The 16,029-nt window shown below is 38.7% G+C and overlaps 1 protein-coding gene across 1 annotated transcript in view; it reads right to left on the bottom strand.

Annotated features, from left to right (window-relative positions):
- Positions 1–531: 531 nt before the first annotated feature.
- LOC113069001 (adhesion G protein-coupled receptor L3-like) overlaps positions 532–16,029 on the bottom strand; it is an 88,169-nt gene continuing 72,671 nt past the window's right edge. Inside the window, 7 exon segments of the mRNA XM_026241987.1 lie at positions 532–740; positions 742–1,510; positions 2,500–2,517; positions 4,847–4,975; positions 10,168–10,264; positions 11,312–11,437; positions 11,780–11,948. Of these exon segments, the coding sequence (XP_026097772.1) occupies positions 680–740; positions 742–1,510; positions 2,500–2,517; positions 4,847–4,975; positions 10,168–10,264; positions 11,312–11,437; positions 11,780–11,948 (1,369 nt within the window). The 3' untranslated portion in view covers positions 532–679.

Raw genomic sequence — 16,029 nt, 5'->3', positions numbered from 1 at the left:
AAGCACTATCCTGTGTAACACTAGTGTCTGTTACATTTACATAGAAAGTATTGTAGAATAATCCAGTATTAGTTCTTCCCCCGCTTCTCGATATTTGTTATTAATACAGCAAAGAACAGAAATGATGTCCAAGAGCACATGGTGAAGACGTCTTTCTTCATATTGTTCTCCGTCGCAGCAAAACGTGCTGCTTTTCACCATGTGAGAAGAAGAAAAATATTTAAAAAGCAAATATATGTATACAGAAGATATTAAAATCGTTTTCGAGTCACAGACTTGATTGGTGTTGACTAGATGCACTGAGCTACTAACAATGTTTTTTGGCAGTCATTTGTATTCCTCCGGGTCGCAGAGAGTAAAAAAACCCTCGAAATCTCACACTCCCCACAAGGTTATACAGCAAATCCATTTTCGGGTCCATTTTCCCTTGAAGTAGAAGTGCACTACCAATAGAATCCAAAAATGTCAGTTTTCATTCCTTTACAAGCAAGAGTAATCCTCTCCTGAACAGAATACAAGATTGCCTCCAAGGTTTGTTGGTGCAGTTAATTTCTCTGCGGACACAGAAAAGCTAAAGTGAACAACTGCGGACGACAGAACAGTACAGAAACGTAGAAGAGCCAGCAGAGGTCGAAATGTCATGGGTTACGGGTGTGAATGCGACTGGGTTTGGCGCCCTCTATAGGCTGGTGACCATGTGAGCGGTTTCCCTTGGTGTTTCTTCAGGGGAAACCTCATTTGGGTGGGACGATAAAGCCTTCGCTGCTGCCGCGGCCCAGTTGGTAGTAGCTATGCAGCTGGTGCAGATGGTTACGCGAGCCCAAGTTGGGCATGCTCTTATAATACACGTCGTCCGGCTCACCGCTTCTGGGGAGCGTGTGCATGTCACCGCTGCGAGGCAGCGAATGCATGTCAGAGCGCTCGGGGTCGGGGAGCGTGGGCATGCTGGTGTAGAGCGAGTCTCTCTGCGGCGATGGAGTCTCTTCCGTTTGCTCCTCTGTCAGCAGAGGGAAGAAACTCTCGCTGTTGTCTTGCGGAAGGCGCCGTCTCGATGAAGAAGCCGAGCTGAAGGTGGAGGGAAGAGGCTGGATGTGGCGTGGAAGCAAGGGTGCATTGGACTCTTCCCTGATCAGCTCCAGCCCTAGACAGTCCTCATGTGGGAGAGACACAGAGTCGTCCAAACCCAACGTCAGATTGACAGGCAGCATGTGCGAGTCTTTGACCCCGCCTCCATTGCTGACTTCGTTAACCAGCTTGTTCATGAGGTTGCGTCCGTGCTCGGCCGTGTGGCCGTGGTTGTTCAGGTAGGTGGGCAGGTAGTTGGAGGTGAGCTCTTTCAGGATGCGTTTCTCCAGCGTGGTCTCTTCGTGTACGTTGTACGTGCGGCCCATGATTTGCACGCAGTCTCTCATGTAATCGGCACTAGCTAAGCTGTAGCTGTTGCCTTGGTTACCATTCAGTGGTAGAGTATCCATGGCACTTGTATCCCGAGCATTGTTCAGGATTCCCTCTGCAAATGGACAGTCAGAGAGAAGAGTAATTAAAATCAGCTTGCGCCTGGCGCATCTGTAAGACCGACATGCAAAACAGCTCGCCGAAACAAACCGAAAAACCTTGAAACCATTCATCCCTGAGGTGGACGCTCATTGAGCTTCCAAACCATTGCTATTTTGGGTATTGATTGGATTTGTCAGGAGTTCAAGGCTGATGTGAGGTTTAAAACTCATTTCAGAATTCACTGAAACGTGCCAGCTAAGTCTGCAATGATGGACTTACCTGTCAAACTCATCTTTCGGCTATGAATTTGCAACCTCGATTGTCCTCATCTCCAATAGCAATAATACACAAATCACTCTGCAAAAGCCGGGCAAACACAACAGAAACACAACGCGACGGACACTAACACACCACGATACACAACAGCTAATGCACGCAAGGCATTCAACAAACCAAATCATGCGGCCTTTATATAACATCAATATCATTGGGTACAGAGAGAGCAGCTTCTCCGCCTATATATCTCTCTAATTAATTAACTTTTGCATTTATTCAGCATTCTTGATGTTAAATTCTTAATAAAAAGAAGCATGCAAGTGTGGGCTAATAACAAACTCTCACACTCTTATAACAAAATGTGGGATCACTTTCTTGTTTACCAATTTTAGCTGTAACATTTGAGCATAAACAAATAAATAGCATTTGTTTCACTTATCAGTGGCTTAGACAAATAAGCAATTTTAATTGGGTGGAAAAAGACCGAGGTTGCAAAACACAGACCTGTCCACTCAGCTTCTAGTTTTAACAAAAGCATCACTTTGTGTTAAAGAAGAGATGAGAAAACTTAGGTTTTCATTTTATGAGGTTGAGAGTGCTCTCCGATTAGAATATCGACTAAAACAATCTCTTAGCAGAATGGCGTTAACTATAGTTTTAGGGAAAGAGTAATAACGTTAAGGGAAATTACATTTGGTAAGCAATGTTTAGTTTGACTCCCCATACTTGTCTCTCTGTAGGGCTCTTAAAGGACAGCATGGGAAAGGAAAGAGAAAAAGGTACAGGTAAGCATTCACAGTGACCGCTCAAAATAGAACATGCACACAGACCTCTCAAATACAGACACACACCCCCATGTCCCTTTGCAAATCCCAGGATGCACATGTAAATGCTATAAAATTGTGCTTTAAAGACCCTTGACTCTCTGGAGGGCACATAAATGGCTTCTGTCTCCATTTAGTGACGCGCTCCGCTCTGAACGCGGTTCCACAGTTAGACTTGGATTCGGTAAGAGAGTTATTGATCGGGCTAAAGAGGAAACATTAAAAGTGGCCTGGGATCTATTCGTAATTTCGGGGCTTTTATTGATATTAAGATTTCAAGGTCGCTACAATGTTTTCAACGCAGATGATGAGGTTGTTATCCAGCGATCGCCCCCTCCCCACTGACACTGTCCAGAAACACGTCTGTCTCTCCGTCTCTAGTGCCTTCTGAATTCTTTCAGATCCATGCGTTAGTGGAGGTGGCGGTAACAGGTGGTGACGGGGAGAAAGCAGATCACCAGTGCAACAGACAGACAGGGCGAGATGGAGTGAGACAGCTGCATGCAGAGATGCGTTACTGCTAATACGAGAAGCCAGGCCTCCTGCGTGCATCTCAGCGTGAGAGCGCCGTGGATTCATGTTCTAAAAGAATGCGATAGGCATATGAAGTACTGCTTTTGAAAAAAACGTTTTTCTATGTAGCTCTGAAAAAGCGTGCTCTGTTGAGACACATCAGTGCTGTGACACGCCACTAAATACTCCTAGCATCTGTCCAATGCCTTTTGCGTGAGACACATGAGAGTGACATGTCTTCAAGTCTAAACACTTTGTATGAAGTCTTACTCCGTGTTTTGCATGCATGGAGCGAATTTATTTTTAGTTGCATCAGTTCTGTGACACACCACAGAAATACCTAGCACCTAAAGACCGTACGATTTGGTATTGTAATTCAAGTTGCAGTTGCATTTCTGTTTAGTTAAAAAATATTGTCAAACCATGGATCTTCTGAAATGCCAGACATTAATGCATTTATAAAGTTTGCAGATGCATTTGTTATGACGTGCAGGGACTGAAATGACATGGTGAAAATTGCAGCATAAGGGCATGGCAGATTTCTGGTCTGAAAGAACACTCAAGATATGTGAAGTCTTACTGAGTGTTTGAATGAAAGGAAAGCATTTATTGTTTTCAGCTTCACCAATACTTTGACAAGCCAAAAAAACTCAGTAGCGTCACAGACCAAACCTGTGCACAAGGCACATTAAACTGGTACTATATGTCTTCAGTTCCAGTTTGGACAGTTTTGTCTTGTGATTAAGCACTAATGCAAACACAAGTTTGAAATCGCATTTCTCTCTAGATGAGAAAATTGCTCTACCTTGCTTTTCCTGAAATTTCAGGCCTACTACAAGCACTGCAGCATGCAAACATGGTAGATTTCTGGCCAAAAATCTGAGTGTTTGCATATAGGGAATGCATAATTATTTTCAATTGCATCAGTGTTGCAACATATCACATTAAATTGTCTATCACTGTCAAAACAATTTATGGCAAAAAAAAAAAAAAAATGCATTTGCCTTGCTCCTCCTGAAATGCCAGGCATTGTGGAAGCATTGCTGCATGAGTGCATGAACACCCTAGATGTGTGATGTCTGCATTCTGCATGAATACTGCAACATGCCAAAAAAAAAAACTGTGTAGCAACACTGTCGCATTAGACTGGCACATCTTCAGAAGAGTATATCTATTTTGTGTTATGATGCATTTATTCAATTTGCAGTCGCATTCCTGGCTAGATTAAAATGTCCTTATCTCATGTTTGTGTCAGGTCTCTTGAGGTCATTGCTGCAGATTTTTGGTCTGTAATGAAGTCTTACTGAGTGTTTCACATGCAAGAGGCACATTCATTGTTTTGAGTTGCATCAAGCCAAGTTTGGCTGTCCAAACCCATCTGCAGCAGACACATTAGTGTGACATGACTTCAAAGGAGCGGGTGATTTGATTTTATTCTGCAATTAGGCACTAATGCATATAAAGATTGAGTCGCATTTCTGTCAAGCAGCTAAATGTAGCTATCAGTTATTATAATTATTTCAGCTTGATGAACTCATTTTTCATTGGGAATTACATGTTTGTTTGGCTCAGACTGTACCAGACAAAAGACAAAGATGACCGCAGACACATTCAGTATGAAGCCAAATAGCGGAGCCCTTATCCCCAACTCACACACACACATACTGTACACACACACACACACACACACACAGTTAGTGCACTGGAAGTCAAAGCAACGGAAGAATGCAGCACACCTTGAGTGTTGTACATGCTGAGGGTGGGGTTGTTATAGATGGCTGAATCGCCCAGTAAGGTGTTATAGGGGTTGTTAGAGGCGTGAGCGCGCAGCAGAGAGTTTGGGATGAGGTGATTGGCCATGGCACCTGATACAGCCGCACAGATGGAGAGAAGAACACACAGAGAAGATCAAACAAACGCAGCAACAATGTTAGCATCGTTATCATACAGACCACTCATCAGCAGCCACAGATAAAAATAAAATAAAATAAAAAGCAAGAGCATTCAACCAATGTTAGCACTCTGACGGTCTATGTGAGTGAGTGCTGCAGTGCATTTTAAGTGAACATGATCTCTTTTACAAAGAACAACAATATTGATGACTAATTTTGCACCTAGGGCATATATAACCCCCCTCCAACCAAATGCATTCTAGAATGTGTTGAAGCCCATTTCCACTACATAAAGACAAATAATGCTGTATTAAATTATGATTATGAGATACTAAGTCATGATGAGTTAAATGTCTAGTATTATTGTAAAGTATTAAATCTCATATTTTTGACTTCTTAATTTAGACTTTATCTCGTCAAGAATTACTTTTCATAATTATGACCATTTTTCACTTTTGATTTTCATGTAATAACTGATTTGTATCTCTCAATTTCTATTTTGTGTCATAATCTCATAAAGGTTTTTATCACATAATGACTTATAAATTTGAATTCTCATAGTTCAGACTATCTCATTATGACAGTAATTATGACAGTATCTCATAATTTGGACTTTGCCAATTTAGGTTTTTATGTAACAACTGACTTTTCATCTCACAATTTACAAGTTCTGTCATAATCTTATAACTCTTTCTTTATTCCATATTTAAAATTATCTCATAATTTCAACCTTTTTGTCATAATATTAAGTTTATCTCTTAATTATGTATTTTCTCGTAATTTTCCCATAATCTCCCAGTTTCCATGTTCTGCCAGTCTCATAATCACATAATTGAGATTATCTCATAATTATGACTTTTATGTCATAATAATGATTTACCAAAATGTTTTTTTTTTTTTTTTTGGCAGAAAAAGGCTTCCATACAAATGAGAATGTTCCTCCCCCAATCCCCTACTGTACATGTATTAACCATTTCATCTACAACCACTCTATGTGTCCATTTGTAGACTATTTGTATTATGTTTGTATATGTATAGTTTTTGAAAGTGTATATACTGTACACAAGTATACTGTCACGTGTTAAATGTGTCAGTGGAGCACTCTCTCAAGCTTTTCACTCACAACGGCACACATGCTGTTGATGGTGTGACAATAAACCTGATTTGATGTTTGATTTGAAAAGGCTATTGGATATTTAAAACGAGTCAAACTCGTTGTGTTCTGTTCAGACTCCCCTTAACACAGGAAGGTAATCTCTGCTCATCAAACCATCACAGCAGTGGTGATAAATAGGGATGAATTTACAGACACAACTTCTCTGAAAGGTTGTTAACATGCAAGCGTGCTTTAACATTCTGACAGTTCTATCTCTCCAAGATGTCTTGAAAATGCATTCCCTTTAAAGCACTGCTTTTGTAACGAATTCCCCTCCATCTTCTTCACTTTCAAGACAATTACTGCTGGATTGCAATGTCCAGTTGTGAGCAGTGCATCTATTATTATTCTGAACAGGCCCACACAGAATCTGTGCCCACCCATTTCCACAAAATTGGATTTTCACAATGTTTTACATCGCCTAACCCTGTGTTTGTTTATTAAATAATTTAGATAATTTAATTATGCTTTTAGTTATCAATACGGATATAATGCTTTCAGTTCAGCTCTCGTTGTTTGAATTTGCAATAACAGGACTTGTTATAGCCATTTATTTTTTTATTTTTTTTATCTGCTTATTTAACCCAAACAAACAAGTCTGGATGTGATCCTAACCCAAATGACCTACCAACTAGTCAAACACATTATGTAATCACTTTCTTTTTGATTCTGCAGTGAAGACCTTGTCCAATATGAACAGTGATTATCAGCGTAGGCATGTTTATTATGCTGTCGGCTAATTATACACCTCTGAAAATCATTCGCTGAACACTGAGATGATCAGCTTCGGTGATACGACACGGACAGAAATACACCGACAGGGAGCTTCACTGAGTCTGAAGTTAAAATGCAGCTTTTTCTGCAGAGGAAACTATTACACAAGACTTCTAAATAAATAAAAACCTCTCCAAAAGTGAGCTAAACCTCCATGGCAACAACATCCATTTGAGGAGGTAAAAAATGATTCATAAACAAATTATGACTGTCAGAATTAACACATTAACATGATTAAAACTCTGTAATGTGCAATAATTAAAATGTGTTCAGTTAACACATTTGCCAGATTTTATAAGCTAAACATTTTAATTTAGCAGAATCCATCTCAAGATGATTAGGAATAAAGTCATAGTATTAGGGTAGCTAACTACTATATTATACAAACCTATTACTAAATATGTTCTGTGTAAACACACGGTTATATATTATATATAAATAAATACATGAACAAATAAAAAAAATATAATAACCCTTGATTAATATTTATATTTTTACACTAACTGGCAGTCCTAAAATAAGTTTTAAAATGTTTCCTTTGACTACAGATAGTTTTCTGTAGATATTGTAATTGTTTGATGCTTTTGTGTCTCACAGGTTGACTGTGTGTGTGTGTGTGTGTGTGTGTGTCTTGATGAGTCATGTGATTTCTCTGTATGTCTCTCACACACTCTTCCTCTGAGTTGGGCTTTGTGTCTCTGGTTAATACATCTGTCCGCTCTGAGCAGCGTGTGTGATGGAGCATCTCACACACACACACACACACAAACATTTTGGTTAAGTGCTGAGAGCCTAATTATTGCCATTGTGACACCTCCTGTCTCTGGAGAGGTTCAATCCATCATCATAACAGAACATTAGTGTCTCTCTGATCAGAACACAGACAGAAAGAGAGAAAGACTGAAATCAGCTTCATAGAGGCGTCTGATATTCAGAGCAGCGCTTCATTTCCCTGTGTGTGTGTGTGTGTGTGTGTGTGTGTGTCTGGGGGGGGGGTAAGTTTAAAACTGTTCTTATAAGTGAGCTAAATCTGATAAAACCTGCCTCGAGTGGAAACAATGACTCATATATCTAGCTTTTCTTTTTTTTTTTTATAAACTTTCGTCATTATCTGAATGGTTTCATTGCACTTTCCTCAAATAAAGGTGGTATTTTTAAACATTAAATATACTTATTGGAATAAGGGCATTTGCACCTCTACACCTTCTCATATCTCAATAAATGTATAGATTTATTAGATTAGATTACCTAAAATATCATCAAATGACATAAACAAGAGGGATTGTATATACACAGAAATCATATTCAATGCAAGTAAAGTGTTTACTTTAATGTTTCAACTTTTGTGAAGAAGGAATATCAAAAGATTGGTGAAATAATATTCTACCGTCATTCAGCACAACATATATTTATGTAAAAACTACTTAAGGCGTGTTATTAAATATGCCCGATCAGCCCGATCTCACAGCAATTCATATTTACTAGGTGGCTAATTCGTACGACCTCACTCTTACAAATTAATACGATTCTTGCCAAATTGTACGTATTTTATGAGTTGCATGATTCATATTAATTTGTATGAATTACCTACAACTAACCCCGCCCCTAAAACATACCCATCACTGGGGTTTAGACAAATCATACAAAATTGTACAAATTAGTTCATTCGAATTCATAAAAAAATCAGTCAAAAATCATAAAACTAATATACTAATAACAGAGAGGAAAACACACACACAAATCAGTTTTGGTAAATGTTTCCTTGAATGCATTTGGCAAGCTCAAGAAACATTTGTGACATCTGTGCCAGTGTTGTGTGTGTTATTTGTGGAAAGCATTATTGTCTGCGGTGTGAATTAGCCCGAGATGTTTCTCAGCATCAGCTGTTTTCTGTCCTTTCTCTGAGGAATGAAGCGTCATTTCACTCCACTGGAAATCTTTCCTGGTAAGATACGGCATATTCCAGGCTAATTAAGTCCTCATCCACCGGTTTACCTCTCATTTACACAACACACACAGAGTTGAGAGAACATCAATATTATCTAGATGTAAATGAACTGAGCTTCATTACATTCAGCTGACAATTATTAACTTTAACTTTCTATTTTCTCCTTAACTCAACACACTGTCATTTACTTCAAGTCTTAAAAGTTTAATTACCACTTTTTTATTTTTATTTTACTGGCCATAAAAAATAGACTTATTTGCGTGTTCTGGTTTTTCTCAACTTTTCTCACGCAATTAAAGCAGCATTTCAGACGCACGTCAGGAGAAACTCACAGACTCTGGATTTACTTGTAAATGTTTAATGTACTGAATGTCAGGATTGGAAAGATCTTCATTAAAGAAACATAAGCATAGTTTTAAGTCTTATCTGTTTTTCCTCCCTGTTTTCTGCTCTGATTTCAAACATGCAATTATCCAGGACACCAAACTCTGCAGGTGCTGGTTAACTTCAGCTCGTTTCAGTAGGATCTGACTTTGAAAATAAAAATAACTAATTGAAAATGATCTCATTCCGAGTCACGTGGTTAAAGCACTGCTGAATGTGCACACAAGCATTTATGACAAACTCAAATATTAAGTACTTTTATGTCATGTCTGGCGAAACTTGTATGTTATGCATTTAAATATATCTGAAATGACACATTTGTAATGATGAAGCTGCACTTTAATGTAATATTGTAAAGAACACTACAGGTACTTTACGTATGCTTTGGTAGGTAGCACATCGAGATAAGTGTACTTCTCTAAAACACCACAACATATTATTAAAACATGATTTAAAATGTACTTTAAAGTATTTTAATTTTTTATTTAACATTTTAAAAGTGTACTTAAATGTGTTCAGAAACAATCATGAAAGTGTCCTTTTATTTAATCAATATTATATTATTTGCTAGTAAATGTATATTTTGTAAAAAGTATAGTTTTAAAATTTGACATTCAGTACAAGAACTCAATGTGAAGTGCACTTGTTCTTCACAGTGGATTGTGTTTACAAACATATGCTCTTGTTTTTGTGACGTGTGTGTGGGTGTAGGGTGTATGGTGTGTGTCCATATGATGTGTGTAAGTGTAAGTGTGTGTGCGCGTGTTCATATGATATGTGTGTGTGTGTGTGATTGTGTGTGTGCGTGTGTGTGTGCATGTGTGTGTGCACGCGTGTGTGTGTGATAGTGTGATTTTGTGTGTGTGTGTGTATGTGTGTGTGTGTGTGTGTGTGTGCTTGTACCTCTGTTGAGTGTCGCTGCACTGTTAATGTCTCCAGCCATGAATGAAGACTCGGACTGCTTCCTCACCGTGTCGTTCCACATGCGGCGGATTCGGCTCTGTGAACAACAACAGCGGTTCACACACACATTCCTCACATGATCAGAGACAGATCACTTCATCTGACACACACTCATCAGTCAGAAATCAAACCGAACAGCCGTTCAATCTCTTAAACATTACTGGTCAGGAACCACATGACAAAATGCTCTTTCTTTTGCTGTATCCAATCTAAAACGCTCCTCAACACACCACAGCAGCGTCTGTTTGTCAGTATAAGAATCGTGTGTCTGTTCCTCATCTCTCTGACATTCACACACACACACACAGGCGATCACGGGTCAGACGAGTGGGATTCTGCTGCATGTCAGACTCTCATTACATGTTTACACACGACTCCTGAAAGGCCAAAGGTCAAATTGGAAACCTCGTCTCCATGGAGATCATGTAACCAGACAAACGGTTACCATGGAAATGAGATATTGAAGCACAGATATGTAAAGCTTTAGATTTGTTTGACACGAGGACAACACGTGATGGAAATCCTGCCTGAATCTCGCTTCATTTTGACCCACACAATGTATTTTTGGCTATTGCTGCAAATATACCTCAAAGATTGAAGACTGGTTTTGTGTTCCAGGGTCACGAATGATTCTGAAGATCATGTGACACTGAAGACTGGAAGAATTATGCTAAAAATTCAGCTTTAAGCACAGCATTAAATTACATTTTTAAATGCAATTTTGGTGAGAATAAGAGACTTAAAATCATTAAAATATATGAATTACTCCAATCTGTTGACCATAAGTTTACAGAATTGAAGCCCTTCCTGACTCTTCCTGAAGTGTTTCTAACAGACTGAGCGTGAGCGAGAGCGAGAGCTGCTCAGGTGTGAGGTGTGTGAAGTCACGGGGCTGATAGTTACTTGCTCATACTGTAACTGTGAGGAGTTTGTCATACAAGGAGGATGATGAACCTTGTGATGAAAGAAAACAAGAGAAACACACACAGAGAGAGAGAGAGAGACAGAGAGTGAGAGAGAATACACACACGGACACTCACAAGATCTCTTGTGTTTGTGCTGCTGTGTTTGTGTGTGTTTGTACCTGCGACGCAGAGGAGTATCGTCCCGGGCCGCGTGATGACGAGCTCTTCACCGAACCCATGGACGACTCCACGCTCTTCCCGCTGTAACAGTGAGTCCGCAGACACTTCCCGTACTCTTTACGCACCTGCACACACACACACACACACACACACACACACACACACACACACACACAGTGCTTCTGGACCGAGGTTGTGTGTAACTCATGGAAGTGTTTATTTAATGATGAAGCATCAGAAGTGAGTTCAGTGAAGTTTCATCAACTCTTCTAATGTCTCCATCAGCTGAAAACTGACCTGACCTCTGAGCCTTTTTTATTAATAATAAATAAAAATGTGTGTATATATATATATATATATATATATATATATGTGTGTATATATATATATATATATATATATATATGTGTATATATATATATTTTGTTTTGTATGGTGTGTGTGTGTATGACTGAGTTTTTCCCAACCTTCTTCTGCAGGACGCAGTGAAATATGAAGATGAACATGCCCTGCAGCGAGTTAAAGATGGTGAAGAGGTACGCCATGATCACCGTGCTCTCGTTAACGTACATCAGACCAAACGCCCAGGTCAGGCCGAGCAGACAGAGCAGAGCGATGGCTCCGATCACCCACGATCTGCAACACACACACACACACACACACACACACACAGCGAATTAGCCCTGAAAATACAGTCAGAACTCATTACTCGCAAAATAAGACAGAAGTGCGAGATCAAGTGCCTATATTGGTAAATTTCTACCCCGCTCTCCATGTAAATTACATCTGACTTCAGTTAAAGTGAACTCCATTTTCTCAATTTTCTTCCCCACTCATGCCGCTCTATATCTGTGGGACTTTGTTTCACGAGAAAAAAGAAAATGAATGAAGATGCTGCAAAGATCCAAAAAGGACAAAAGCAGCATCAGTCATTCGTTCTCGGGAAAAAAAGGTACAAAATCTGTGACTGCTTCAGGATCCTTTCAAAACCTACTCATGTATATGCAATAGATAATAATGGTGTAATCTTTTAAGAATAATGTGATTTTTTTAGGCTAAATGTAAAATCAACCACTCCAATGCAAGACTTTTTACCATTTGTACCAAAAAAAAAAAAAAAAAAAAAAAAAAAAGGTCATATATATTTTTTTTTTCAAAAGACTTGCAAATAAATGCAAATAATCCTACACATCACTTGAATGGGTCTTATTCTGTTATTTCTTGTCTGGTCTGGTCTTTTGTTGATCAGAAAAGAGCAGCTCAGTCTTCCTGTTAAATTTATCCTATGTTTGAGCAGAGTAAACAATATCAAATTGTCATTTTTTTAGCAAACTATCCTTATAAAAACCATCCCACCTCTCTTTCTTTCATTCAGCAAGAGTTGGAGGAGTCTGTAACGAGATGTGTTGTGTTGTTTTCACCCGCGGGGCTACACATCCACCAATATCCAGCTCAATTTAACTTCAAAATTACACACATTTACACGTGGACTACATCCAATATACCACTAATGGGACACGCAAACTTCAAAACATTATCATTAACTATAATTTCCAATAATGAAAAAACAAGCCTCAGTGAGACTGTATTTCAGAACAAATATTTTGACTAATAAACACACTATATTTTTACATTTTCTGAAGAAATCATCAGCGTGAAACTGGATTTAAAAGGCTGTGATGGAAGTGAGTTTTAACTCAGCTGTTGGTCATTCAGTTGGCACAACATTGCAAATGCATCTTTGAGGAAGAATTATAGTTGGAAAAATAACACTTTGATTGCTGATGCACCTCAGACATGGAATGAATGCATTTACACTACAATTAAAATGGCATAAATAAGGCTTTTAGAGACATGTTTTAAAATTCCAATTTTGAAAAAAATCTTTAGTGCATAAATATGAAACGACGAAGTCAGGACAAGGAAGTAAGACAAGGAAGTCTACCATTGCATCTTCAAATGGAACTGAATGTCAAAATGACCTTGTCCTGATTCTCAATGCCTCTATTTGGAGTCATAAAACGGTTTGAGACACACATCAGGAAGAGCTGTGCAGTAAAGAGGGAAACTTTAAGGGCACCCAGAGGATGATGAGCAGAGAATGAGACAAACACACACACACACACACAATAGGGTTGAGTGAGTGATTGGCAGCACTTCATATTGTGCCGTGAAGGAAAACCTGAAAACAGGAAGCGAGTGAAGAAGGTTTATTTGCTGTTATGAAGCAGAGAGGAGAGAGAGAAATATGAGCTGGAGGGAAGGAAAGATGGATCTGCTTACTTAATCTCCGGATCATAATCCTCATAACTGAAGAATGAAAAGTGGAAAAAAAAGAAAAGCAACAGAAAGTTAGAATAAATAAATGGACACTTGAGAGCAGAATGTGAAGGGAAATGAAGCAGATGGGGTTTGATGATGGCATATCCATTAATATTTCACAAATATAACAGTACAGTAATGAAACAGCATTAAAATCTACAGTACATATTTCTACTAAAACAATTGAACTTATGAAAACATAACAACCGGATATGGGTTGCAGGAACTTAATATTTTTGTACTGATTTTTTAATCAGAGACACTATTGGCACTTTTCCCCTGCATGGTACGGCTTGGTACGGTTAAATTTGTTTTTTTTTTTCACTGGGAATAGTACCTGGTACCTGGTATTTTCTAAGTGAACCGTACCATTACCATGTGTAAACTCTGATCACAGACTGGCCGGAGAGAATCGTCACTACCTGCATTACTGAACAAGCGACACAAACACAAAAGAACCGCTCGATTTAAATCAGCACAGCAAGTGAAGGATTGAACGCAACTGTTTTGACCGTGCGCACCTATTTTTTACAACCAAAAGGTTTTGCTGTCTGTTGCGGAAGAAAAGACGTTCCTCTTGTTGATAGCAGAGGAGCGGATCCAGCGAGAGTTTGATGGGGAGTCTCCAGGAGTCGTGGCAGTAGAGGCAGCACAACTATAACGACATGTGAATAATCCCGCCCACTCTAAAACGATACTAAACTGCAGTGGAAATGCAAAGTGTGCTGAGCCGAGCTGTGCTGTAACGTACTGAGATGCGTCAGGGAAATAAAAAATTTGTCCTCATGATTTCCTTTGATTTATGATATAGTGACCATGTTCTAATTCATTGCCTCATTTCGATTTAATTCATTACAACAACATGTCCACAATTTTATCAAATTATGGAATTGATTCTTGAATGAGAAAGAAGAATGAAGAATGTGGAGAAACCAAACACAGTTGATGGTATCCACTGACTTTCGCAATATATATATATATATATATATATATACAGTACAGACCAAAGGTTTGGACACACCTTCTCGATCAAAGAGTTTTCTTTATTTTCATGACTATGAAAATTGTAGATTAACACTGAAGGTATCAAAACTATGAATTAAAACATGTGGAATTATATACACAACAAAAAAAGTGTGAAACAACTGTAAATATGTCATATTGTAGGTTCTTTTTCTTTGATTACTGCTTTGCACACTCTTGGCATTCTCTTGATGAGCTTCAAGAGGCAGTCACCTGAAATGGTCTTCAACAGTCTTGAAGGAGTTCTCCGAGAGATGCTTAGCACTTGTTGGCCCTTTTGCCTTCTGTCTGCGGTCCAGCTCACCCCTAAACCATCTGGATTGGGTTCAGGTCCGGTGACTGTGGAGGCCAGGTCATCTGGCGCAGCACCCCATCACTCTCCTTCTTGGTCAAATAGCCCTTGATGCCTTCAGTGTGACTCTACAATTTACATAGTCATGAAAATAAAGAAAACTCTTTGAATGAGAAGCTGTGTCCAAACTTTTGGTCTGTACTGTATAAGAGGGTACTTCTTGTTACAAACATTCTTCAAAATATCTTCTTTTGTGCTCAAAAGAAGAAAGAAACTCATACAGGTTTGCAACGACATGAGGCTGAGTAAACGATTAATATTTTGTTTCAGTGATATATACATTTTCCCTATATTTAATGTGTGGGGCATTTGTTTTTAGTTTTGAAGCCAAATTTTCTTATCAGTCCTCTCTTCTTGTAGTGTCCGTGGTTTAACTGAACTAAATAGTTTTTATGTGTAAAACTTATTACACAGACTACTGCAGTAAGCCTATTTACGGCCAAAGAAAAACAGCACTAAAATCACTGAGATATTTAAGATATTGGCCAATTTAAATTACAAGCAAAATCATTAATATTCAATATATCATCCAGCTCTAACATGAGCAATAATTTATATAGAAAGACAAGACCGAACCAACCGCAAGATATAAACAAGTTCAACTGCTGACACACACACACACACACACACACACACACACACACACACACGCACACACACACACACACACAAACACACACACTGAGTTTGTGTAATAACTGCAGCAGGTGCACAACAAAATCAGTGATTGACGGAATTAAAGTGAAGGAGACTATTAAACATCATTCCCCTGTGTCCATCTTAATGATTGTATTAATAGACATGATAAAACACCCCATGAACACGTGATGAACACGCACTAACACTGATAATACCTGAGACCTGTACATAGTCATTCACTTTATAATTACATTTAAAAACACTTCATGTTGTTATTTTTATCTATATTAAAAAATTGCAATTGAAATAAAACTGATTAGCCTGCAACTAGCATTTTGCTAGCATGATTAGCAAGTGACTAAAATGTTTCTAGCATGATTG

The sequence above is a fragment of the Carassius auratus genome, unplaced genomic scaffold, assembly GCF_003368295.1.
Source record: "Carassius auratus strain Wakin unplaced genomic scaffold, ASM336829v1 scaf_tig00000466, whole genome shotgun sequence".
Taxonomy (NCBI): Eukaryota; Metazoa; Chordata; class Actinopteri; order Cypriniformes; family Cyprinidae; genus Carassius; species Carassius auratus.
This window is presented reverse-complemented; position numbering and strand designations above follow the sequence as displayed.